The sequence below is a fragment of the Zeugodacus cucurbitae genome, chromosome 3, assembly GCF_028554725.1.
Source record: "Zeugodacus cucurbitae isolate PBARC_wt_2022May chromosome 3, idZeuCucr1.2, whole genome shotgun sequence".
Taxonomy (NCBI): domain Eukaryota; kingdom Metazoa; phylum Arthropoda; class Insecta; order Diptera; family Tephritidae; genus Zeugodacus; species Zeugodacus cucurbitae.
Window position 1 is genome coordinate 808,648 of NC_071668.1, and position 27,544 is coordinate 836,191.

Consider the following 27,544-nt stretch of genomic DNA (forward strand, 5'->3'; position numbering starts at 1 on the left):
TGAATGAAAAATTGTTTTGTTTTAGAAATTTGCTTTATTAATGAATAATGACACTTCGATGCTTTGAATCCAAGTTTCCAAACCGCGAAAGCGTCTCGAGCATTTACATAAATATCGATGCATTGGCGTTTATGAATTTTACGTGTATATTGTTGTTCTTAAAAATGTTAAATCAATAAATTAATGATCCTGTGTACTTTCCTAATGTATCTCCCAAGTGCATCCGACCTCTTCAAAGCCAATAAATTTAATGCATTGCATGTGCTGATTTCGTCCAAGTTGGCGCCCATTTCACATACATACACCTACATACAGACATGCATACTGCATAGACAGGTGTATGTATGTATGTGCAAGCAGTTATGTATTTATCCATGTCGGTAAACTGCATAGACGTACGAGTATTTATTCGTATTTATCAAAATAGCGTTTTTTCAGATCTGGCGGATACGTAACATAGATGTAATGCTCATTTTGGCCTATGTCATTTTGCATAAATTCATGAATGGATGATGAAGCGCGTAGCGAATGCTGAGATGCACCACTATTCCGATGATGAGAGGTTAAGGGCCGTGGGTGGGTATTGTAATGGCGTCCGCCTCCCGCAGCCACACCCATGCTCGGCTCGCTGCTGTCCAACGCTGTGGCGCTGGATGTCCCCAGACCTGAGGTGCTCGCGGACTTCGGTGCACCGCCGGAACTGTTCATTGATTTGCCACCTACACTTGTAACCGCTGTTGTAGCAATGGGTCTACTTGTATAGTCGCGTCGGTCTAAAATGTCCTGTTGGTAAACGTGACTCTGCGTCGGTGCGTGCCGATGATGTGGTGTTCCCGCCATGTCGGCTACCGTTGAAGTGCTCTGCGTATGAGATTCGGTCCGGTATCGTCTTGGACTGTGGCGATAATCGTATTGAAGTGGTTCGGGGTATAATTCGTGGACCGGCTGTTGGTAATAATATGGCTGGGCCACGTTCTGACGCATGCCACCGTAAATACCGGTAGACGTCATTGCCTGGTGCTGCTGCTGCTGCTGTTGTTGGTGTGGGTGTTTCATTGAACCCGATTGTTGGTACCGATGGTACATGTAATCGTGTTGACCGGTATTGATTGTCGTCTCCTCGGAACTGGAATAGACAACTTTTGCTTAATCACAAGGCATTCAATAACAGTCGTGTGTTCGACCTCAGTTCAGATTGCGTGTCGTCGCTGAAGTGAGGGCACGCATGAATTACTTACTCAAATAATATCCAAATAATGTAGTAACAAAAGCAAATTCCAGTCGATAATACGAAAATGAGTATTAAGGTCAATCCCCAAGGAAAGGTGCGGGACTCAAGCGGACCGTCCTCCCAATATCGGTCACATGATAGATACCAACAAACCGCTCTATTCATCTCCTCTACAATAAATATTATACATATACATTTAATTTATGTATTGGATTGATGGGTAAATGAGACCTACCTTCCATTTCCTTAAACATCTGATCCGTCATGGTCAATAGCAGGCCAGAGATGCAACTGCGTACCAATAACTCGCATTGTACCTTAAGTTTGTGAAGTTCCTCGGCCTTGCAACTGGATCGTGTTTTCTGTATGTTTCCGTTCTCATTCTTGGGTGAGCTCGTGTTGTCACTTGGACTCGGACTTCCCTCATCTGCGTCATTATGACTATGCTCCTTTGGACCTTTCTTTTTGGCTTTCTGACTTCTGGAATGCGGTGGCGTTTGTGTATTGGTAGCCTTGTTGTGCTCCACATTTGTGGGACTTCCTGTTGAATGTTCACCGTCAGCATGTCCCTTTTTCATATTTTTTATTGGTTCATTGGCAATGATGGTGGTCGTCTTCTTGCTCTTTTCAGCAATAATTACATTTTCGACTATATTTTTTTGGGCAGGAAGTTTGATAGGGATTTCGGATGGGTTACCAATTGCAAGTAGGACCTACATACATATCTACTATACATATGTATGCATTATAACTTACCGGTGTCCTTGAATTTATTCTGACCAATTTTGTCTTGACATAATTGACGAGTTTGTACTTTAGCCGCTCTCGTACCGCCTATAGATGAAGTCCTATGACGTAACAATATAATTAGTGCGACTCATATACATGCATACAAAACAACAAATTGCATTTTACCTTAGAGGTATTAAACTCAAATACGGCGTGTTCGCTTTGGCTAACGCCGAATTCTGTCCCAGTGAATCCCCCCAAACTTCAATATCGGTGACGACATGCTGGTCGCTGGTGGTCAAGCTAGAAGACTCCTCGGTTTGGAACACCTCACAACGCATTATATCACAAAAGTCCGCCAAGCAGACGGCGTCCTCAGCCTAATTAGCGGAATGAGAATTATGTAAACAACAATGTTAGTTAATGTACATATGTACATTTGTATGCATGTATGAGGGCGCTAATTTTATTTTCGAACCTCATTGATGACACTTTTGTGACGCGTCCCAAAGTGTAAGTCCAGAAATCTTTCTTGATAGAAGCTTTTACCACACAAACGACATGTCCACTGAGTTGGTCGGTCTCGTTTTTTGGCATCTTGACATGGAGAAAAAACATCACGTAGCGGATGTAACGGACATTCCAAAGGTAATTTCGCCTAAAAGTAGACAATTTCAAAAAACCTGTAAGTCCATAGACGGCATAATCGATTGGACTTACCGAATACTTATCCAATATGGGTGTCCACTTTGAACTCACTATCTTACGTACTAGGCGACTGCTATCTTTGGAGCAAAACAACTTTATTATATGCGTTTGAGGCCATGGTATAAGAAGTAAAAAATAAATTAAAGTTATCTGCAAAAAAGAGAAATGCGGATTAGTGACAACCAACTAGTTATTCTTCAATTGGTCAAAACTATGGGTTCTTCCATAAAAATTTCCCGAATTAGCTTACAATCTTAATCAAATGAAAGATATGAAGTTCTACTGTTTGTCTGTATTTGACATATATATATGTATATATATGTAAATGGTAATGTAACATCGGTATGTCCGTATGTATGTATGCACATAATGCTGAGCCGGTTGTCAATATAATTTTAGGTCACCGTATGAACTGACGGTTGAAAAAAGAAAAAATCGATAGCCTTGTGGAGGGCGCCACTGCAACAAATAATAAACTAAGTTGTGGAACTTTGGAAGTGTAGAGGAAAAATACAAGTTAGTCGAATATGGTCTTCTATCGTCTAAATTTGCCTATACATATATGTATTGATACTTAGTCACTTACCTCTATATTAAAATATTTGCGCGACATTCATAAGAATCACTTTAAGAAATTTGGCAGAAAATTGTATAAATGGTTCCAACTTCTCATCTAACGGTATACATAAACCAGTCAGCTAAGGATGGTAAAAATTAACAACTTTTCAGTATCAACTGACTTTCAGATGACTTACTTCCCTAATGAACCATTTTATAATTTTAATCGCACTTAAACAAATATATTTAACATTTCCCCGGTTTTATTAACTCACAACGCGATTGCCCCATCTGACAAGCGTTCATGTTCTAACTAATACTGGCTGTTCGAAATTCGATTATCCTGTTCCCTTACAAGTGTATAGGTATCTACATACATATGTATGTAGTCCTTGTCGGTTGCACAGTGTTGCAACACTTTCGAAATTTACCCAACCCGACACTTTATATTTGTAACGTGAGCCACGGTGGACATTTAAATGCATAGCATATAAGAAGTAGAAGTAGTAGAAATTTATTTAGATACAATTTTTGTATCATTTCGTAATTTTTGTAAGGAATACACGAATACTTAGGCTTCTAGTAGACCGCAGAAGAATATTTTGCTACACACACACACACACACACACTTTATACTAGGTTTCGAAATTAATTTCGTGAATCATTGATAGTTGATATATCTAGCCTGTTAAATCTTTTGAAGCTAAATTTAAAGATACTTACCACTCTATATATAATTAAAATAATTTTTTAAACAAAATTTTTATATTTCTTCGCGTGTAGCATCATTTGGTATTTTGTAATAACTTAGAATTTAGTTGTTATTTAAATTGAAAACTATTTAACCCGACGTTAAAAAATAACTTAATGATAAAGTTCAAGATATATGATACAATTTAAATATTTCTAATTCATTTGTCTAAAATAATTTTAGACAAAAAATTCTTTAATTAACTAAAAATTATCCATGAATGACATTTTCAAATTTCACAGCCCGTTGTAAACCCGGTTGATGGACGCCTGATCAAGTATTTTTTTGAGGTCTGAAAGTAGAAAAATATATTACAGTATTTGTACATATGAAGCGCGTGTTTTACGCCCACTAATTCTGATTTAAATAAGATATTATGGATGAAATACCCACCTTCTTTTTCGGCATCATCTAACTCTTTTTTCGGAAACTCCACATCGAATGTGATGTATAGGTTGCCTTGCAAATTATTATTTTCATAATTTGGCATACCTTCGCCCTTCTTGCGGATGCGTGCACCTGGCCAAGTTATTTTTTCTCGTGTAATGCTTACAGCGTGACCATCCAAATGTGTGATATTCATAGTAAATCCAATAAGCGCATCCTTAATTATAGAGAAATTTTTCATTAAGTATGTAAATATATATACATATGTCAATATAATTGCGAACATACCTGTAAGCTTATTGTAACGTTGGTGTATAAATCATCCCCTTTCCTTTGGAAACTCTTATGCGGTGTTTGCATAATTTTAATTATAAGATCACCGGGCTCTCCATCCAAATGGGGCTCACCTTCAGCGACGAATCGTGTTTCTTGTCCATCTACCATACCGGCTTCAACTTCAACCTCTAATGTACGTTCCTCATTGACAAGTTTTACATTTGGACATTCATCACAGACCGTTTGCTGTATCATTTGGAATCTACCGGGACCCAAGTTACGAGTTACCATTTCCTGCCGGCAGTTACACTTACGTGTACCACTAGCCGGTTTTAACACCGGTTTGTTTCTAACAATTTCTACAAAGTTGCCGGAATACAACTCTTCCAAAGTCACATACAAATTCATTACTATATTCGCTCCGCGAGGTGTTTGATGTTCATGTGGGTCCCCATTACCAAAGTGAAAACCGAAATCACCAAAGAAACTGGCGAAAGGGTCAGCCCCATGATCCATCATTCCATCCTTTTTGAGACATTCTTCGCCACATCGATCATATGTTTTTCTTTTGTCCGCATCGGAGAGTACTTCATACGCCGCACCCAAATCTTGAAATTTCTCTGATGCTGAGGGATCATCCTTATTTTTGTCCGGATGCAGTTCTTTTGCAAGTTTCCTGTATGCTTTTTTAATTTCATTTGTTGAAGCCGACTTTCTTACATTAAGAATTTTGTAAAAATCACGACCGGCAAACGCGATACTCAAGAGGCAAAAAGCAACTTGCACCAGCAGGATAATTTCTAGGGTTTTCATTGTTGAAACTTTAACTTTTCAAATTTATGTCGCACTTATTTAATATAGCTATTTATTTTCATAATTTATAAGATACTATTTAAATGCAATCTTCGAAGTTTGCTGGCAAATGTGCGAATAACATCTATACACTCACAATATTTTTGTGTGCGTGTTCGTGGTTGACGCTGATTGGTTACCACTCTGCTGTCAAAAATGTAGGGATGCAACTGGAGCAGATTTTAATATCGTAAATTAAATATTTGACGATAAGATTGTACTATTCACGATAATTGCCAAATTTCATAGATTCCGGAAATTTATGGGATAAAAATAGGAAAACAATGGTAGCAAACGCTAATACCAGAGAAAAACAAGCAAAGTCGGAACATAAAAATTTAACGTCATCGTCTAAGAATTATATGAGAATATTAAACAAAATACATTACGTGGAGACTTTCTGTTAAAGCCAACGAATCAATTTCTTCATTGTGAATGGTTTATTTTTGTTGATATGTGTTTTTGTCAGTTTTACGCGAATTGGACATATTTATTAAGGTTTAAGAAATAATGGTGATCATTGTACAATATATCCTTCTGAATTGTGCAATTATTTGTTTTTAAGAGTGCAGTTTGTGGTAAAAATTAGGATTATTAAAGCTTTTGTCAAGGCATTGTCATAACAATGAAAATTGATAGATAACAAATTGCAAATTTTAGTTGTTTACCTAATAGTGTAAGTATGTGCATAAATAAAAATATATAGATATGTATTTGAAAGTTTCTGATATCGATGTATATATGTATATGTGTATTAATTGCAATACTAAGCTGCTTTAATAGGCAAGTATAGCAATTAATGGCCAAGTTATTATTTGAGGTCAAATGTTTCCAATCCAAAATCCATAAGCAGTGTAAATTTGTGAAAAGCAGTGAATATATTGTGGTATCGCGATTATTTGAACACTCACCTCGGAAATTGCATAGCTTATAATAAGATTAGAGCATTGTAAGTAAGTTAAATTTATTAGTCATAACTGGTTGTTATTCGCTTTGCTATGCATCATCTATATGAAAAATAATATAACAAATTATCTCTTATAACATCTTTTGACTTTGTTCTTTTGTTTTTAACCCCGTTTAACTACTTATTGATTTCGTTGGTAATTATTGAAATTTCACTGCATATACATAGTATGCCATTGGAGTCATTTAAAGTTTTATTGTGCTTATATAAACCGATTATATTCTATGAGAATAAAGATTTTTCTTAAGAACGAATAATCTTTTAATTGAAGCCTCAATTCATTAAGTTCAAGCTGCACGATGTGCATGTACAAATGTGGAGACTTTGAATGATTCAAAATTACCGAACAATGTATTTGTAGTATTACCTCGAATGTATTGTTTTATAAAAATCTATATACCTTATATGTATGAAAAAATATATGCATTTAATGGTCGTAATAGTAATTAGTTAAAAATTATCCATTATATCTTGTAGTCGCATTTATGAATGCCTATTCGAAGCGGCTACTATTGCGCCTCTCATCAAACCGTTTCAAGTTATCTAGAATTGGCGATAATGCCGTATCAGCAGGCCTTTGATTAGCTGCTAAATGTAATTGGATTCGAGGGAGGCACTTATAAAAGAGATTAGTGGTTAAATGCAGTTTAGTTTCCATTTTAATCTGCTTTGAATGTGAATACATAGTCGCAATTGCCAACAGTTAACTGCAAGTTTTTGCAGTATATATTTATATATACATACATACTAAAGTACTACTGTTTTTCTTTAGGTAGGTCGATAAATAAGAAAATATTATACAAAAACTTGTTTTTATAGTTGATTGTGCAGTCGGACTATTACTCAGAATATGAATACTAATACAATAACCAAACTTGTTCTATAAAACTTTCGACTCGTCTAGTTTTCTGACTCGGGATTATCAAGCTGAAATCCGATTTTTCAAAATCCAAAGTGCTTAAGCATTAAAATGATTTTGTGTCATTCCGAAGTGGCGCACAGTTCTGTATTTGTCGACTTTCGGTTCGACCATTTATCGTAACTTGCGGTTAATAGATTGATCATGTCCAAAAGTTCGGACCAAACTTAATTCGGTAGACCGGCACATTCGGCAATCTAACTCAATTTCCTGTAACAACAACACAGAAAGTAGTATAATTCAGAAAGTCAACTGACTTTATGGAATGTCTATATTATATTCATATATTGCACGTCGTATCATTTGTGTTTTTGTAATCACATTGAAACTGTGCGATATGACATGGACATGAATATAAAATATATATAAATAGTTGTTTGTATGTGTGACTACATTCGTTTAAAGTTCATATAATCTGTTATTTATTATAAATGGAATGCCAATTGTGCATGGCTTTGTTTGTGATATCTCAAATGACTTATCGCTCTTAAGTTGCCTCGCATTTGAAAAAATGCATTTCGTTCGCCCATATGTAAATAAATACGACGACATACCAATAATCCTCGACACTATTACATACATATAATAAATAAAATTCGATTGAGTTAATAAAATCTATTTAAAACAATTTGCAACAATAAAACTAAATTTTTGAATCGATTATCACTTGAATATTTTAATCTGCCAATTCGTACATGCAAACATACTCTTATATTTTTTGCTTAAATTGCAATGTACTGTTGATAAGGAAGGAATCTTCGGTTTACTACTGTACTTACCATAATCTTTATATACCACACTTAACCTATTGATTTATGTCGCTGGTATATATGTATGCTTCAAGTTTTATTTATTTAGCACTTGAGGGGACCTTTGGGCACACTTTTAAACCGTTAACTACCATTAGACTTAGTTGAGTTTCTTAAAGTTATACCCATTTCCTAACGAGCCCGTTACTTTTTAGTAGTCAAGAGTTTGGTAAATTTTTATTTGGAATTTATTCTTCAATTTTTGCAGTTAGAGCCCAGCTAAGGAGACACTTTAGATTTGCCTTTTCGCATATCGGAATCGAGTTTGTGGTTAGTTCAAAGATAATAAACAAAAAATAACAAAATGTGCTGTGAAGGTTGTAGCGTGACCCAACGGAAATCATGGGTGTTTGGCTTTGGAACTTTCTTCACCGTTATCGGCATTGCCATGCTTATATTTTGGAAAGGGATCGCGGAACATATTATGCAAAAGGTGCACATAACCTTAACAAATAAAAGTGATTAATATAATTAATGTATTAAAATACTTTCAGAATTTGGTAATTTCAGTTGGTACCGAAGGCTATAACAATTGGGTGGAAGCACCCATTCCCATTTATTTAGAGTTTCATATGTTTAACTGGAGCAATCCTGAAGAGATAAGAAACCCGAACGTCAAACCGCATTTCGTTGAAATGGGACCCTACGTGTTTCTTGAGAAGCACTTGAAGCAAAATATTACGTTCTACGAAAACAATACGGTCTCGTACTTTGAAAAACGAACCTGGTTTTTCGATGAGCAGCGATCTGGCGGCTCTTTGGATGACTTGCTAACAGCGGCTCATGTGATAACAGCGGTAAGTGGAAGGAATGCTAGTTGACGACATGAATTCTGTGAAAATTATTATTATATTCAGACTGTTGCTGATCAGATGAGACATAGGAACAAGTTTATCAAAAAAATAGTTAATTTCATGCTGAACCGTGAGGGCGGTGAGCTGTACACAACGAAAACGGTGCGCGAATGGATCTTTGAAGGTTACAAGGACAAACTTATCGATTTTTTAAACCTTTTCAATACAACAAAAATAAATATACCATACACTCGCTTCGGCTGGCTGGTCGATCGCAATGGTTCAGCCGAATACGATGGCCTATTCACTATACATACTGGTGTCGAGGATATGGCTGATTTGGGTCGCTTGACGCATTGGAACATGAAGAATGAGACTGGCTTTTATGAGGCGCCATGCGGCACCGTTAATGGCACCACCGGCGATCTATTCCCACCGCATTTAAGTTCCGAGCAAGAAATCACCATCTTCGCCACAGATGCGTGCCGTTACATGAATTTGGCACCAAACGGTACTGTCGAAAAATACGGCATAACGGCATACAATTGGGTAGGAACGACCGAGACACTTGACTCCGGTGAAAATTATCCAAACCAGAAATGTTTTTGCGATCCGAAGACCGACGAATGCCCCAAAACGGGAGTTGTGGAGTGTAAAAAATGTCGCGACAACGCACCAATTTATGCATCTTTCCCACACTTCCATTTGGCTGATCACAGCTATTTGGACGCTGTAACGGGGTTAACACCGGATTCGAATAAACATAGCTTCAACTTGGCAATAGAGCCAACCACTGGCATACCTCTACAAGTAAATGGACGTCTGCAAATCAATATGATGATGGAACCAGATAACGACTTCGAGTGAGTTTGTAGCAAATACACGAGTTTATGTAGACGTGTTAATAATTCTATGTTTATTTAGCATCTACCGTGGTGTACCGAAATTCCTGATGCCCATGTTTTGGTTTAATCAAATAGCTGTATTAGATGAAAAACTAGCTAGTAGAACAAAGGTAAGCACCAGCATTAAGTTAAAGTAGACTTACATACCGAAAGCACAATTATGACTGGATACATATTTTTCAGCTTGCAATGAATTTGGGAGATTATGGCATCTACACTGGCATCGTTTTATTATCAATTGGAGTCATCTTCTTTATTGTGGGCATAGTGTTGACATTGACAAAGCGATGGAAGCGCACACCGAACGATGATGAGGACATGCTTACGAATTAGGCATTGTGATCGACTATTTAAAGTATAACTCTAAACCAAAAACTGAGTATGACTCGTTTTATATCTAATCTTTGTACAAAGTCACGTTAACAGTAGCCAAAGTGCCAGCAGCTATTCCGGTTGCAAAAGTCCGTGAATACTTGCATGCTATACTTAGAACTATCTAATTCGCTATTATATTACATCGGCTGCATTGCTATTTCTCTTTATAAGTCTTTAAATTATGTATTTGTAAAACACCGAGTTGTTTGCGGTTATGTGATTTTTTAATATGCAATAAATCTAATATAATATACCGTTTATATGGAACTGAAGAAATACATGCTGGAATTTATATAATCCCGCTTCAAAAGGTATTCTAACTACCTTTACCGTTACTTAATAGCTTATAGTGAAACATATTTGAGTGGTTTTGAGATTCTCCAGACGAATGTATATAATGGTTTCTTTTAATTTTGTAAAGCAACAATGCAGCAGCCTAAAAATTAAAGAAAATAGAATTTATGCGAACAATAAGCAGAGCTTAGTTATTTAGTATGTTCAATATCCGGCCTTATTCAAGTAAAGTAGTGAAAATAATGTATTCTCCAAGTGTATATATTTCATAAATTTTTATTTTTATTTGAAATTTATATATTATAATAAAGTTTACGCTAAACAGTGGGAATGTTTTTAGAACTAATTTAGTATACCTTTTAAACATATTAATTTGGACTTTCGTATACGGTGTTCGGTTAAATGCCAAATAGTTCATTACAATTCTCTCATAATAAACACACATATGTATGTATGTACGTGTGTACAACTCAATACATTCGTGAGTGTTTGCATGTGTATAAATTTATTAATAATAGTTTCATATTTTTTTATAATTATTTAAAATTACTATTGAATATATTCATTTACTTTCGAAAACTTTTAAAATATTATAATAAAATCAGACAAACACAAAAGTTGTATGAAAAAGTATTAAGGTTTAAGGAAAATACGCAATTCGGGATAGCTCAATATAGCTCAATCATTCTGTGACTATATGGCATATTCCGTAGCTTTGTGAAATCCAGTTTGTCAACTAGCAATCACGATTTATTTTGACTGAAATATTGAATTTCGTTCCGAATTGAGTATTGCCCTTGTGCATTGCACAATATATATATGTATATGTATATTCTCTATTATTTGTAAAGGTAAATGTGGCAAAAATGTCACTTTTGTTTCTCATTCACCTTATCACATTTAGCTATAGACTTTTGAGCGAGAAAAGCCTACGTAAATTCATGTGGCCGAAATACAGAAAGATCAATTTCCACATTTACCTTTTCGCAATGTATAACATGTACATATGTATGTACCATCATACATACATACATATGTATGCATATATGTAAGTACATTTAGTTGAATGCATTAATTATATTTATTAATATTTAGACATACTTATGGATGACATACCTTCTAACATGGTATCTCTTCACTTATTAATGTATGTATGTTTGTGTGTTTGAGTACCTACTACATAACGTACGGTGGGGCAAGTCTAGGCAATATTCACTTAAATGCATTTTGCATATTTAAAATCTCAAATATGTATTCACATACATATGCTTGTACATACGTAAATACGCAATACTTAAAGTATTCACTCACTTACACCCTAAGCGCTAAGAAACTAAAAGAGGTTCGATTGCATTACTATTGACTCATTGCTTCTCATGGGTAACCCCTATGCGACTATTCGATCAATCAACAGTCGGCTATTCGATCAATTGAATTCGTTTTGTTCGTTCCGTGTTTTTCGCACTTTGCTTAAGCCTAAACTTCACGCATCGTTGAACTTACATACATATGTACGAGTATCTACTATTATAGTGTAGTCGTTGCTCTCCTTTAGAAGAAAGAAGAAGAAAAAAGTAAAGAATCTCTACTCCCTTGATGCCTTCGAAGCTTTAATGTATAAAACATTAAAAGAATTAAAAAAAAAAATTAAAATAAATTATAAAAAATAAAAATCGATCACAGTTGTTTGGGCGGATTTCGTATAATAGTATGCGAGTGCACAATATCTTTTCTAATATATGTATGTATGTATGTATGTATGTAGACATTTGTGAAATGTAAATATGCACTTTGTAGTGGCTTAGTCACTTCTGTTGATTATAATTTTATGAAAAGTGGAAAAGACAAGAGCAAAAAGCAAAAAACGAAACAAAAATTATACAATTAAACAAAACAGAAGTAATATATGTATGTATATGTAAATACAAATGAAAACTCATGTATGACATGAGTTTCTATTTAATGCGCTATAGCGAAAATAAATATGTTTTAAAGTACATTTTATCTTATTTCGATTTTTTTTTCATTTTTTCATACCCAATTTCTACTTGTATTGTGTGAGTATTTGTGTTACTATGTATTCGTCTTTTGTTTGCTTATTTGCGTTTTATGAATTTCTAAAAGTGACTAGATTGAGGTGTTTTTCTTTTCATTTTATGATTCTAATGAAATGAGGTCAGTTTTGCGCCAAAGAATGGCTCATATCTTTCGGATTTCCGGCAAATTGTTGCCACATAGCAATGAAAGGCGCCTGAGCAGCGTCGGATTGTTTCGTTTTCTGAGTTGAAGTCACATTTTTGTGTGTTTAAAGAAAAACTCCAATTAAAACCCGACGACGAATGGTTTTGGGAATTTGTTGTAACCGTGTAAGTGGAATCGTGACATTGACTAATACGTATCGAGAGAAAACCCTCGCCTGCAAACGTTCCACTGTGAAGGATCATTTGAAGTGTCGATAGGACTTTGCGTAGAGAAACTTTCCATGAGGATAAGTTACTTCGTATGTTCTATGTATAGTCGACGTTGGCGTGATTTACATTTAGGAATAGAAAGTAACACCTGAACAAAAGAAAACGCAAAAGATCTTACGGCTCGTGTGTTTATGCATACCTCTTTTGTTTCAGCTTAGTGATGGACTGGGTGCAACAAGTGTCAAATTGCATTTACATATATTAGCCTAGTGCCACTCGCCGGCGTGTAAGCAAGAGTTGTTTGCGAGTAGTGGTCGTTCACTCTTCCATACTTAATTACCCTACTTTTATGCAGCTAAGGTTTTCTATTTTCCCTTTTACCATTCATAGTCGTTAATGTTTCTTTTTTTAATAAATTTGGCTCTGCCGCCTCTTCTGGTTTCAAATTTGAGAATTGTAGCTTTTGTGGTGTTTCATGATTGCTGGATCCATGACATAGTTGTTTGCTTCGGCCATTTGCATGGGTAGAGGTGGAAGTTTGTCATTGGGATGGCGATGGCTTCCAACTGTCTTTCGTCCTTTTGCGGAGACCAGTTGCAGCGTCGATGAGGTCATGCTCTTCGTGTTAGTGTTGGTCGGGAGCGTAGCATTTGGCACCGTTGTGTTTGTTGATGTCCCGGCCGAGACCACGGCTGTTGACGAAGCCGAGGTCACATTCGGCGTCTCATTTGCCACGAAAGCTCCGGCATTAATTGTCAAGCTCTTATGTGCCACTCGGCCGCTGCTTGTGGACGCTGCCGTGACGCCGATGTTCCGCATTGTTGCAGCTGTAGGCGTGCGATTCGTTTTCGGATTGGCAAAGACTTTAGTCTGTTTCAGCAGTGACGGATCATTGCAGAGCGCAGAGATAAGCGGTAAGTCCAAGTGCTTGCTTTTCTCGCGCAGTACATCGATATCCAGTGGATTAGTAGAGGCGTTGTTTCCATGACCGGCGCTGCTGTTGTCGCCGTTAGTTTCCTTTGCTTTGATGTTTCCCACAGATGTGGTGGCCTGTCGATTAGCGGCTGCGACACTGGCTTGAAGATGTGCTAAGATACTGCCCCCGTTATACGATATGGGATTCGGTTTTGGTCTTTCGCCCGCCCATTGTGCACCGCTGGAAGTGCGTGTCATGTTGTTGACACTCTGATTGGTATTCAGTGTAGGTGGTTTCCTTGGCGGCAATTGATTACGAATCGCCGATGGACGTTTGGACGACACACTGTTGTTTGCAGCTGGTTTTGAGGGAACTATGAGAGGAATGCGCATAAATAGTTAAAAATCTGCTGTTAAGAAATTATATTTTGTGTGACTTACTTGGTGGAGGTTTTTCTGATGGTGTCGGCATCGGTGGCTTCTTTAAGCGTCGATTTACATATGGGGGCGGCGGGGGAGGTGGCATACGTTTCATCTTTGGGAGCGAGTCAATTGAATTTAAAATATTGTCATCTGAACGTGAGCGCGCAAATAAACTCGTTGCTACCGGACTGGGTACTGCCAATGTGGCCGGATGTAGTGGAGGCGGTGGTGGTGGCTCATACGAGGAACACAAGCTGGCCATGGAAGGGCTGTATAGTGGTGAATATGTGCTCGGTAGTTGCACATATGTGTCTGATAAGTTCTGTGTCGACGCGTAACGAGAATGTGTGGACAATGCCAATGGCAAATAAGGTGTGCTTCGATAGATCGCGTGTCCCTTACATGTCTCCCAAGATCCAACGTGCGCCCTGCCCGTGTGATAAGCTAAGTACGAGTGGGGATGTGGGAGTGGTTGGGGTGGCGCTTGTGCCATGGCCGCATAGATTGAGCTTTGTTTAGCGTCTAGATATTCTTGCTGGCTCACTGCAGGATCTTGAATCGGATATATGACATAGTCAACGTCACTGTAAAGTTGTTGTTGGTACAGCTCGAGTTGCTTGCGTGCTAGTTGGTTTCCATAAACTCCTGTAAGTTGCGTTGGTGGGGGTGGCGGCGGCGGTTGACGTGGTATATTGGGTGGTGGTGGTGGCAAAAACTGTCGATGCTTGATCACTGGCAATAGAACACATGTTCGTGGTGTCGGTTTAATTTCTGGATAAGGTGGTGGTGGCGGAGGTGGTTGTTGATGCAACGATGACATGCTGCTGTGTGCGCCATGCAAGCTATAAGGAACGATTGGTATACCAATTGTACTTGGGATGACGCCTGATCCGGTGGCAGCTGCAGCTGCAGCATGTGCCATTGCCGCTGCAGATATGGATGATTGTCTTGTCGCTGAAGCTGAGTGATGGTTGCTGTTTAGCGAGACCTGTGATCCACTGATGTAGTGAGAGTTGTGTACAGAATGTTGTGAGAGATGGCTTGACATGTGTTGGCTGGAAATGGAACCAGTTGTGGACGCAGACGATGAGCAATGCGTCGGAGCAGCATAACTGGGCTTCTGATTATCACTAATTACACTGGTATGAGCTTTAAGAATGTTTATTTGTGGTCGAGTGGTAATGAAGCGGGCAGTAATCTCTTCTGCTTTTAAAGAGCTCATAGATCCTGCTACCGAGGACAAAACACTGCTGGAATGATTTAGAGAGGACGTGCTGGACGCTACTGATACCAGCGACGTAGGACGCGGCTTGTCCGATGTCGGATATGGTGGAGGGTCACGACGACGGACAGTTGGTGCCGTTGGAATGGGTGCACGTGGAGTTGTTGCACTCACGGCAATCGTGTTTACCTCATTTGGAATGATAGGCGATGGCACTTTGGAAAAAGTTGTAGCAATTGAAATGTTTTTGATATTATTAATGGATTTTTGTGTTAATGGAGGGCATACTGGAGGCCCACAAAGACCAGTTTTTTCATGTCGTGCGTGATATGGCGGTGGTGAACGCATTGGCAAATTGCTAAGACTCGCTAAGTTCGTTGTATGCTTCATGTTATTGCTGTCTATACGTTGTGGGGGTGCTGGAGGATCCGTCGGTATTAAATCGTTAATTAAATCTTCAACATGATCATCATCGGTTGGTGCAGTATCTTGATGCCCCTGAATGTATGATTCCCCTTTGATGGGCAACGGCAAGGTAACATAATCGCAGTCCGAATCTAGTGTACTTGACACCGTCTTACGATTGGGATATGTTCCGCGTCCGACTATTAAGTCGGTTAACTCCTCTGCGGAAAGAAGACTATGCTTATTGTCTGTTGGATCGCTACCATCGCCTCGAAAAGATCCACTAGTGCTTACATTTGAGTCTGATCGTAAACGGAACTCTTCGTTCTTAATACGTTTACCGTGGTAATTTCCACCATCGACAGAGTCTAGATTGGAATGGCCTTCACGCAAATTATTGGCATTCGTTTCCACCTTGGTTGGCTGATATATACTTATTCCGTAATGGGAACTTTTCTCTGACTCAGCCATCTCGGACGATTGTCCGGTCATTTCGCTACTATGCATTGTATATACACCCGAAGTTTCAGTGGGTGGAGCACCATGGGCCAATGTATATACACCAGAAACACTCTCGTTTTCATCGCGACTCGACGATGCAAAATCGTGTTCAATGCACGTTGATTCTGCTTCACTGAGGATGGAGTTTTGAGCGGTGTGACTAAAACCCAATTCAAGACTACTGGATGTAGAATTTCGGCGCTGCATTGGAGTTGAATTGATTATGGAATTCACCGCCAACGATGTCAGCGTATTATTTGTGGAGTCAGAGTTGGGCAAAACTACCACAGTACTACAGGTCGATGAGCACTGGGAACCTATATTGTGTTGTGAACTAGGTGAGTCAGTGGCAGTCGAAGAATCCGCCGCTCGTTGCGATGCCTGATTGGAACTGCTGCTAGAAGAGTTTCCCGCCGAATTATGACTATGCTCTGGTGATTCATCGCCGGAGTTTGCGGAAGTCGAATGTTGCTTTTTCCGCTCCTGGCGTACTGATAGTGCGGCTAACTGTTCCTCAAGATCTTTTAATGAGACCTGACCCACAGATGAAGTTTGTCTGCTGATGCTTGGATGATCCAGTAAATGTGCCAGTGCTAGACTCTCCGTGGACGGTGCCGCAATTGGTACGGGTGGTGTATTTATCATTATTTCAACTTCGTCCTCAGAATGAACGCGATCACTCACTATGCCCGAAGTTGTGTTAGAACTAGTACTCGAAATCACGGATATGCGCTGGTCACTTTTATTTTTGTATGGCAAGTGTAAACTGCGCGAATATGTGTAGCAGGCATGAAGGCAATCACTCTCTTCTTCTTCACGCTTAATAACCTCTTTGAGACGAGCAGCAATCTTCATGCTAAACTGATGCGTTTCACGGCACAATGTTAGAAGAATTTTATTTTTCTCATCCGACGTGGCATAAAGTAGAATTTTGCAGTCCCCAGAGCGAATTTCGAACTTTTTCCGCTCAAACGATAACTTAGTAATGCTAGGCCATAAGAAAGTGGTTTGTTGTTGTGGATTTTCGAAGGAATTGAAAATTTTGATGCCCTTTGAATAGACCACAAACCACGAACTGCCCAAACCGTTTTCATTCTTTGCGGAGCGCATTCTGTAAATGTGCGCGTTGACGCACTCATGCAAAAGAGAGGCTTGTTGAATGTAATGAAGCTCTGCGTCGGCCGTTGACATGCCACGATATTCACGATGGCAGGCGTGCAAAGCGCTGATTGCCCAAGACGTACGGAGCTCAACGGGCAAATAGTCGTTTAAGTTAAAATATTCCTTTGTCGAGATGTTTGTCTGCGTGTGAGCGAGCGCCGAAAGAGAGGTGCTCGAGGAAGTGGACGTTGTTGGTGTGGTGCTGGATGAACAATCGCGATTTATAGAGGATATCGACGAAGATGGTGAAAACGTAGCTGCCATAGCTCCGAGACTACGCTTTAAGCTACCACTAATAGGGAAGACTGACGTGGACGCTTTTGTTGCATTCGCTTCTGGTGCGTAAGGGTTATCTGACGTAGTTGTGACATTTTTTGTGCTTAGAAAATTGGACAGCCGAAGGACACGATCATTATCATTGCCTGGACGTTTGTTGATTTTCGGTAACGTTGTTGTTATACCAGTGGACGATGCAGTTTTCGCAGACACGGTCTTTTCCGTTGTAGTTAATATTGGTGTTGTGTCGGTAGTTTTTGCTGTTAAGTTTGAGACCTCACTTGTATTGGCTGTGGAATTTGTGGCATGTGGAGAAAGCTGGCTTTGGTGGTGACACTCCATGGGTTCACCAAAATTGCCATCTTCCGATGATAGGGATTTTAATGTTGTGCCCCTTGGTGTTTGTGTTGAATTTGGTGCATCGCCTAAATCCGCTTGTAGCGCTAATCCGGCGAGCAATATCATTGACTGTTCTGAATATTCTTTAGGCATTTCCCGTTGTAGAGCATTGTGTTTTAATTGCAGGTAGTAATTATGGCGGGATATCTCATCTTTCAATATAAACGGACTCTCGATGTAAAATTGAACACGGAAGTGTAATTCCAGCAGCGGACGTCCATTTGCGTCGAGGCCCTATAAATTGACAATTTATTTATTATAATAAAGACACCCCAAATGACTCGAAAATGCTTATCATTTACTTACGTGTGTGTGCGATGAGCGCCAACTTTTCGGGCCGTATTTGGAGAGTTTGCTCTCCGGATCCGCAAACATGTATTCGCCATCTGTAATTAGAGGAAATATATGAATAGTTATAAGACTATACACAAGCTTTGCATATGAAAGTCTAATAAATTTTGAAGTCTGGAGGAATTTGGTCCCTTAGACGCTATAATTTCGACCTCTTTAGTTATGGTCCATCTTGGCAGTGGGGACCTAAACCAGCAACAACACTTCGCTGCTCTACTTGAAATTAACACACACTCTGCTACACTGCGAGCCATGTGAGCCAAGTGAGTTTGGCGTATGGTTATCGGGCATGAAGGAAGGCAGCTGCATCGTGCAATCGTCCATCGTCCGGCGTGCGATGTTTGTGCATATGAATTGTCCATTTCAACATTCTTGTCTCGGCGTGTACGTGATTGTATACGAGTCTGAGTATGTGTGTGCGGCTGCGCACACGCCGGGTTCTCCATTATTTTGTTATTTCTTTTCGTGAATCCGCGGGAATTGGCTGGAATTTGAATTTCTTTTCGAGACATTCACTTACACCTCAACATTTATCATATGTACATATGTATATGTATGTGTATGGGCACATTGCATGTGTCTGTGCGTCGTCCTGCGTTTTTTATCAACGAAAATACCAAGTTGGACGCTATGAAATGCCATAGTTTTTTATTTTATTTTGTTACTATTTCTTACGTTGTTTTATTTTATTATTATTTTAAATTTTATGTTTCATACTTTTTGTAAATTATTATAATATGTATACATATGTATATATTTTTGTTTGTTTGTGTTCGCAATGCTTTCGCTCTTGTCGTATTGTATGGCGTCCCGCGACTGCTGTTGCGTGTTGTTGTTTCTGCTTCCACTATTCTTGTTATTTTCGCAATCACCACATACCACATACCAACAACATCAACATTTTCTCCTCCATTTATTGTTAATGGTGCATAATCATTATCGGCAGGTAGCGGCAGTCAAGATAATGGCGACTAAAGAAGCTTCGACAATAGCAACAACAACAGTATACAACAGTAACAACATAATATTTTAGATTCTTGTTGCGGTCGTTATTGGTTGTGTTCATTTCGTTTTGTTTTGTTTTCATTCGAGTTTTACTTTTCTGTATTTTTGTGTTGTTTTCTTGAATTTCATTCGTCAGTTTTTGTTTTGTTTTTGTAGCTGATCGCGTGCAACCGATAAACATCGGAAATTAAAATTCCTCTGTTACGGCCTCCACTTGGGATATTTGCTAGACCTCTTTCTGACGCTGGCTGAGGTTACCTGCTGCTGCTGCTATTAAAACCAAAAATCATTTCCATATATTTCGAGGCTTCTTCTTGTCTTATAGAGATATGAACGTTTTTTCTTCCCAAAAATTATGCGCAAGAATTCAATAATTTCTCATGACCAAGTGTGTGCTTGGATAAGAATTTGTATTTGAAAATTGCAAAACGGGTCTGTGGTGAGTGTGGCCCAAGGTCGGATATTTCTATTCTAGTCATCTAAGTACTCGAAAAAAAGGTGTTGGTCGGTGAAAGATGCTTTACCAAATTGCAATTGGAATTACTTTAACATAAGCTTCAGACATCATTATTCAGGACCCACCCATTTCCAAATTTTACTATCTGTATCGAATTTTGTGTATTTTGTATCGAATTGAAAACTGTTTCTGTTTCAATATACGAGTCAGACTTGCCACAAATGCTGCTTGCACTCATGAGCAGTGGTCAGTGGGTAAGGGACAGCAGGTACCGATAGCATGCCGACGAGTGCAGCGTCCGATAAGGTATGAAAAATAAAACTAATAAACGAAAACCAGTCTTTTGAAAAGGTGATTACAACGCACGAACGTCGCCTAGCCCAGCAAGTGAGTAGCTGCGCCATGCAATGCCGTGGCAGCCGGCAAGCAGCGCGGATTGGACGGTCGTTCGATGAATGCTGTTGTGTTCGCTTTGAGCAATGCGTTTGGTTGGTGTTTACGCTGCAGCGTTGTTACTTGGACAAGTGCAGTGTTGCAGTGGTGGACCAGCACCGCGGACCCAGCCCGATGCTTATTTTGCCTCATTAATTCTAGAGATCCATCCTTTGGTATGTGGCAACACATATACACACACTCGCACAAATATATCATATATCGTCTATGTATGTGTGCGCGTGTGTTTTTATTTTCAGTCTCAGGCATACACTTATGCCAGTTGCCAGCGTGCTTGGTCAAGCCAAGAAAACACACTCACCGATTCAAAAAGCTCCACAAAAATGCTTCATAAAAAGCAGAAACACATAAAAATGCTAAAGACACAACAAATATTGTTCAATAATAGCAGGCAGCAAGTGAGCATGGCGATGCTGAGGCATTACGAAGCAACATCCACAGCTCGGCGCATGCGAGGAATGCAGCCACTGCCGTCGGCGAAAGGTGGAGGGACGGGTGGCGGGTGAGGGCAAATGGATGGCCAAGGGCAGGCAGGCTGGGGAGCGACGGCAGGGACAGAACTGGCAATTGGCAGTGGACACAAGACGCGTGCTCCGTAATTCAGGTAGCAGTTGGGCACATTGCCGCAACACGAGAGCGCTAAGACCAGCACACGGACGGACGGATAGACGTTCGCCAATGGTTGATGGTCGTTGGTGGTGGCTGTTCGACGATGACGACGAACTGTTGCCAACACAACCAGTAGCCGCACAGAAACAGCAGCCGCGACTACATGGCCAGAAAACGAAAGAGAATCGGCGCGTATGCCTCAGAGATGCAAGAACAAATCGTGAAACCATAAATGCAGGCAGACCGGCAATATTTACTCGTATAGGCAGCAGCTTTATATGTATGTGTGTGTGAAACTAGAATGAAGACAGGAACATAAATACAGATCCCGAAACAGCTTAGGAATGCTGACCAAACTGGCTCCACTGCCTGCAACTGCAACGATCGCGGCGTTTATGAGGCGGAAGGAGCGGCGCAGTGTCAGTGGGGAGATAAGTACCACTTGGTAGAAGATCGCGTCAATGTATGTAGGTGTGCACAAGCACACAGAGTAGTAAGAGTATGCAGGCACTCCCTACATGGCGTTCGCCACCCGTCAGTCTTTGTTGTATTTGTGTTTCATGCTATGGTAGCGATGACGTGCCGCTGGCCGCTGTATCTGGCTTGAGTACGGCCAGTGTACGGATACAGGAATGCACCGCATCGGCGGCAAGATGCTTCCGAATCTCAACACATGGAACTTGCAGCATTTTTGGTTGAACAAGAACAAATGTGATAAGTAAAGCGTTGATTACATGCGCGTGTGTAATTTTGGCATATGCATACATATGTATGTATGTACATATATGTATGTGGAGAGTAGAAATACACAAAGAAATGAAAATAAATAAATTATTGAAAATATGAAGAGGGGGGTTTGTAGTAAACCCATTGACCATAACTCCCCCCATAATTTTACCAAAATAATGACTCTCTTCTCGATGTTGTGAACGACGATATTATATTTATCTATCTATAATTGGCATATTCCATATAATCGATCGCCAAAAAATATATGTAAACATATGAATGAAGATGTCATGTGGCAGACAGCTAATGTGTATGTGTATATGAAGTTAAACTCACCGATGAGCACCGCCAAACCGAACAATTCGGTATCGAGCATGCCTTGTGCTGCAAAGTGTAGGCATGTTTGTGTGTACACTTCTCTCACTCGACTCTTTGCATCGACTAGGAAGTATAAAGTTTTGGGTTGCTGATTTCCCAAAAGTCTGCAAAGATAAATAGCGAAACACCAAATTAGAATACGAATTCAATTTAAATGGAAAACTAACTAAAAAAAACTAACAAAAAACAGAATATGTGTGCCACACCTACCTTAGGGCCAAAAAGCGTGATCCGGGAGATAGTTGTTCGGCCGATGACGCGCATACTTCTAAAGGCGCGCTGACAGTGCAAAACGCTCGCATGCTGCATCATTACTTACATGCAACAAGTCCTTCCGAAATATCTTTCTGAAATTACAAAACAAAACCAAGTAGTTAATGCCAGTACTATTGGTGGTTTATCGAATATATGTGTGTGTGTGGTTTATCATATGTTTATAATGAGTGGGTGGTACAGATGAATTGTTGAACTTGTATGAGTTTTTGCTTATTTTAATTCTAAAGAGGGTAAACTTTTCAATATTTTTTTTGCAAAAATTCCACCTCCTTTTCAGTGAAGTCCAGTCTAATCCTAATCTATATCTTTATTTCTATGGCAAAAGCTTAGTGCAACTCAAGGGTAACTTAGAGGGCATATATTTTAAAATTTCCTCATCGATTTCTGTATTTATTGGAGGCAATCGTGAACCCATTTCAAATTTATTTCTATTTAAAACATTCATATAAATAATCTAACGCTCTAACGCATACAAACACCGCTTAATTGCATACATATCTACATTCTCAAACGTTCAAAAGCTTCCGTTTGCTATTCTCTCCTTTTCTCTCCTTACAACGCCGCCCATATTCGTTGAATAATAATTTCAAATAATTAATTTATATGCACGCATACAGTTTTTGGTTTGGTATGACTGTAGTTATGTGTGTGTGCAGGTGTGTCTTTTTTCGTGTAACTTTCTTTGTGGCCAACGCTCAAAATTGCATTTTGTTGGGTTTGTCGCTTAAGTCTTTTGTTATTGATAAGTGAAATTTCGAACTCGCTTACATACGTACATACATATTTACATGTGTGTGTGTGTGTTTGTGTGCTGGTAAACATATTAACGCACACGTGCCCGTATTACATTATTAGAAATGTGGAAAAATCAATACCAAATATGAAATTATTACTTTTTTCGACATTTTTACATTTATTGCTTTGTATAACAGTATATAACAGGCATTTGAACCAGACCGAGTCTTGCTTTTTCTAATTACCGTCGAATGAATATCCCAACTAAATAGTGACTCCTAAGGCCGTAATGCATCGAAATCATTGGATAACATGGAGTTGCAGATCGCAATTAGGAACAGAGGCTCATTGAACATTGAAACATCTAGCCGAGGCCGGTATAATCAAATGTATGTATATAAATATGTATGTATCTAATGCAGAAATTGTTCTGAAATAATTGAACTCTTGTTTTTCTAAGGCTGCCATTAAATCGCGCTTTGAAATATCTGACAAAGTCCACACACACATATGTACATACATATGTATTCGTCTGTTAATTGAATAAATGCAATATAATTGTATGTAAATAAATAAATTGCTCAGAGGCCATTGTCTAAGTTAAGGTGTGCTCTGTTTTCGTGTCACAGACCGGATGGGCTAGGCGCGCTAATAAACCGTACAATACTAAATACATTTAATTGCTTTCATTCACATTGTATTTGCACTATACTCGTATGCACACAACTCAGATGTGAACCTCTGAAATTCACATGCAATCTATTACGGGTTTAGTGGCGCGTTTAAGCACTAACGATTCGGTATTTAATTACGCCGGCGCATCTTTGACAGTCAATCTTTCTGTTTCGTTCATGCCCTTCAATCTACTTCCGCTCTGAATATATCTAATAACATACAATTTCATACGAGCAAGGGAGGCTCCTTGTACAAATTCAAAAACGCTTGGGTGTCTACTAAATTCTATGAAAGGGAAAATGCAATCGACTAAGGGTGCTATGAATGTGTTTTTATGGGCTTACCTCCACTGCGCCAAAGGCAAGACTTATGGAACGACAACTAAATCGACTGTGTTCGCTGCCAATTTCTGTTCATGCGTGCCATTTGTATTATGTAACAACTGCGAATACAAATATACACAACTCATTAAAATCGTTTGCGATTTATTATACATTTTGATAAATTTTCCAAATACAACATTTACAGATAATATTTTCACGCGTGCACATTCATTTTCATACATACATTGTATATAGTTTTTTTTTATTTATTACATATAGAAAATTAAAAATGGGTTGAAACCCACGAAATTGCACAGTTTATATTCTTTAATGAACCACTTCATATTTCATATTTTTCGCTTGTAATTTTTCAATAAATCCGTGTACATTCACAGGGGCGTTATTTGTTTATCACTTGGCTGTTATCGCCGATATTTTCGTTTATCTTACAAACATAAATGCATTCACTTGCTATATACACATACACACATACAGACACACATACGCACAAACCTATGAAAGCCGATTGTAAAGTGAAAAGGTAACACAATAATAAATACTTTATCAAATCGGCGAATTATTTGTTGACTTTTCTATGAAAACTCAGTTGGACACTTTTGCACATTTACAGCCCTACATACAACGTACTAAATGCATATGTATATATACATACATATGTATATGTATGTGTGTCTCTATATGAGTGTATGTTAAAGTTTATTTGTCGATTTGTAAACGTTTTATTGGCTTTCGCTTTGGTTCGGCTCGCATTCCAATTGACTTAGTGTCTAATTGAGGCAAGTTCAGCAAAAGCGTCCCGAATCGCGCATTCCAACGATCGCAACAAAACACACCGACGATTATCGCACAAGTCAACCGGACAGACAGACAGACACACTACATATGTCTGACTTCAGTAACTTCAGCAATGAGAAGGCAAAATTTCGTTTTGAATTTTTGTTGAATTGAAAATTGATGCTATTCTGGTTGCTGTTGCTGCTGACAATTGTGTTGGTACATGTTAAGGACATCGGTGCCTCTGTTGCGCAAGATTGCACTACGGCAGGGTAAACCATCTCGAGAAGGACGAGAAAGACACACACACACACACACACACACGCATGAGCACAAGATTTGCCTCTTCTCTCGCTTTGCTATTCGCCTTGTTAAATCTTCTCTTTCATGGTATGTTCGTTGTTATTTGCATTCATTGCATTGTTGTTATTGTTGTTCGCCTGGCGTTGCTATCTCAATTCGCATATACATATGTATTTTGTTGTTGCTCGAAAGAATGTCATGCAATTTTTGTTGTGCTACGCTGTGCCTCTAATTCGACATTTCGCCGTTTCGTCGACTTTTTATATGAGCACACCGACACACACACACTCATGAAGGCGAGACACAAGCACACACACACGCTTTTATCAGTCGACACAGTCGAATGCGAGAGAGCCATACAAATACACGGAGAGAAACCGAACCGATCGTGGAGTGGAGTGGCGCGCGATTTCTGGCGTCTTTGCCTTCGACGATGTTGGCGTTGGGGCTGGCGAGCGCTCTTGCATGTTTGTGTGTGTGTGTATGCGATCGTGCGAGCGAGTATGGGTGCGTCTGCTGTCTGTCTATGTGAATGCGTGTTTGGAGAACGCAACGTGGATTTTCAACTAGATTCTATTGGATTTCTTTTGCCATTGTCACAATCATTTCTAACCAGAACACTACGCTGCAAACCAATCGAAATTCTTTTATTTGTACACTCGTCGGCACATACTTATGTACATATTCACATCATATTTATATGGTATTTGACTTCAATTTGTTGTTGTTTGCATAGAGATTGATTGTAAATTGTAACAGCACATTCACCACAACGAAATCGGAATAATCATTTTTCATTTCAAGTAATAAACACATTTTGAACCATAATTCATTGGATTCATCTTCGAAATACACGAATGGAATGCGATCAACGATCAAAGCACTCGGTTCGGACGATTCACTTATTATTATCATAATTTTTTTGTGTTTTGTGTTTTGTATTATTACTGTTGTTGTTGCTGTTCTATTGTTGTTTTGTTGAGTATTATGCCACATTCTTGACTGATTAGTAAGCGAACTTTGCACAACCACCTCATAAATTCATACCAACACACACACACCCGCATCTATATATATTTAGAGACATACATACAGACAGGCATGCATGTAAGTACGAGTACTCGTTTAAGTAATTAGTATCCAAATAATGTAAGAAACGTTCACAGCACTTTCAAGTCGGCTGTTTTGCGTTTCGCCTCGGATGCAAATGCCGTGAGATCACTTATCACTAATTCAAACATTCCACAATTTGCTGAAATTATTCGCATATTTATCCACCGCGCTTCACAATCACATACATACATATGTACATATGTACGAATATATTCGTATTCGCATTCGCTTAATTTCGAACATGAAAACATACTTTCTTTCGACACGGCTTTATTTCAGCTCACTATTTTGGCTAAATCAGCATGAAGAGACCAGAGTCAAGTTATTCCGCTTGTGTTGTACGAGTACGAGTATCTCCTCCGTTGCCCAACAACTTCAATTCAATGGCAATTTATTTCGCCAACTTTTTCCACTGAATCTCTTAAGTATCTTTGCAACCACTGATAACTGCACGTTTGCTTATAACTTGTGGAACATTTCTGTGAGTTTCGTTCCTTCTCTATTTTTTATTTTTCAATTATTTTCTTTTTGTTTTTGTTTTTGATTTTTTTGTATATTTACAGAAAAGCAAATTTTTTAGCTCGAACGTTTCGAAATCTTGACCGCTTCGCTCAGCACCATAAACCGAACTGAATCAAACGCCCCGCGAAACCACAATTTTTCTCCGTCTCTGAGCATACGAAGACTCCTGACCCTCTCTGCTCAGCGCACAATCCAACCGAGGCATTTAGCTTGTCTCGTATACCTGTTTTTGCTGGCATACAACACTTTTGCTGTTTGACTCTGAGTCGATCGGTGGCTCTGCAAGTGTGTGTAGTGTGTGTGAGTTTGTGAGACGTATCGGCCAGCCGAGCGGAGCCGTGCGCCAGTGGTGGTGCGAATATTTCTTGGGATACCTGCTGTTGCTGCTCCCAAATACCAGCTACCAGCGTTCGAGATACTCGTTGCTCGGTGTTGCTTTATTGAAAACGTGATTTTAGATTGGAATGCGCTATTTTGTTGATAATTTCATACATACACACACACACACTCCCATGTTTGCATCCATCATATATTGGTTGAATGCATGGACGC

General features: G+C 39.0%; 4 protein-coding genes across 11 annotated transcripts; 1 reads left to right on the forward strand and 3 right to left on the reverse strand.

Moving 5' to 3' along the window:
• Window positions 1-13: 13 nt before the first annotated feature.
• On the reverse strand, window positions 14-3,915 carry LOC105209676 (uncharacterized). 4 transcript variants are annotated; one of them, XM_011180217.3, is made up of 9 exons: window positions 3,424-3,915; window positions 3,255-3,366; window positions 2,681-2,818; window positions 2,439-2,618; window positions 2,147-2,340; window positions 1,988-2,079; window positions 1,467-1,880; window positions 1,239-1,401; window positions 15-1,126 (listed from the first exon to the last, which is right to left on the reverse strand). In XM_011180217.3, exons 2-9 carry the CDS (start codon window positions 3,279-3,281, stop codon window positions 406-408), a joined length of 1,929 nt encoding a protein of 642 aa, XP_011178519.1. In that variant the 5' UTR covers window positions 3,282-3,366; window positions 3,424-3,915; the 3' UTR covers window positions 15-405. The 4 variants fall into 4 exon arrangements, with proteins under 4 accessions (XP_054083222.1, XP_011178519.1, XP_054083221.1 ...); XM_054227247.1 differs by lacking the exons at window positions 3,255-3,366; window positions 3,424-3,915 and adding an exon at window positions 2,919-3,023 and having other exon boundaries at window positions 14-1,126; window positions 1,467-1,772; XM_054227246.1 differs by lacking the exons at window positions 3,255-3,366; window positions 3,424-3,915 and adding an exon at window positions 2,919-3,023.
• A 61-nt stretch (window positions 3,916-3,976) lies between these two features.
• LOC105209677 (dnaJ homolog shv) lies at window positions 3,977-5,632 on the reverse strand. Its single transcript, XM_011180220.3, has 3 exons — window positions 4,653-5,632; window positions 4,371-4,581; window positions 3,977-4,269 (listed from the first exon to the last, which is right to left on the reverse strand). Exons 1-3 carry the CDS (start codon window positions 5,451-5,453, stop codon window positions 4,214-4,216), a joined length of 1,068 nt encoding a protein of 355 aa, XP_011178522.2. The 5' UTR covers window positions 5,454-5,632; the 3' UTR covers window positions 3,977-4,213.
• A 304-nt stretch (window positions 5,633-5,936) lies between these two features.
• LOC105209678 (protein croquemort) lies at window positions 5,937-10,886 on the forward strand. 4 transcript variants are annotated; one of them, XM_011180221.3, is made up of 6 exons: window positions 5,937-6,168; window positions 8,396-8,620; window positions 8,682-8,984; window positions 9,045-9,844; window positions 9,906-9,996; window positions 10,070-10,886. In XM_011180221.3, exons 2-6 carry the CDS (start codon window positions 8,492-8,494, stop codon window positions 10,217-10,219), a joined length of 1,473 nt encoding a protein of 490 aa, XP_011178523.1. In that variant the 5' UTR covers window positions 5,937-6,168; window positions 8,396-8,491; the 3' UTR covers window positions 10,220-10,886. The 4 variants fall into 4 exon arrangements, with proteins under 4 accessions (XP_011178523.1, XP_011178524.1, XP_028894544.1 ...); XM_011180222.3 differs by lacking the exon at window positions 5,937-6,168 and adding an exon at window positions 6,283-6,441; XM_029038711.2 differs by lacking the exon at window positions 5,937-6,168 and adding an exon at window positions 6,286-6,445.
• LOC105209679 (protein expanded) lies at window positions 10,627-27,151 on the reverse strand. Of its 2 annotated transcripts, XM_011180224.3 has the most exons (7): window positions 26,724-27,151; window positions 24,281-24,378; window positions 22,461-22,597; window positions 22,209-22,354; window positions 18,575-18,654; window positions 14,323-18,502; window positions 10,627-14,255 (listed from the first exon to the last, which is right to left on the reverse strand). In XM_011180224.3, the coding sequence occupies exons 3-7, from the start codon at window positions 22,550-22,552 to the stop codon at window positions 13,408-13,410; spliced, it is 5,346 nt and encodes a 1,781-aa protein (XP_011178526.2). In that variant the 5' UTR covers window positions 22,553-22,597; window positions 24,281-24,378; window positions 26,724-27,151; the 3' UTR covers window positions 10,627-13,407. The 2 variants fall into 2 exon arrangements, with proteins under 2 accessions (XP_011178526.2, XP_011178527.2); XM_011180225.3 differs by lacking the exon at window positions 24,281-24,378.
• Window positions 27,152-27,544: the final 393 nt, after the last annotated feature.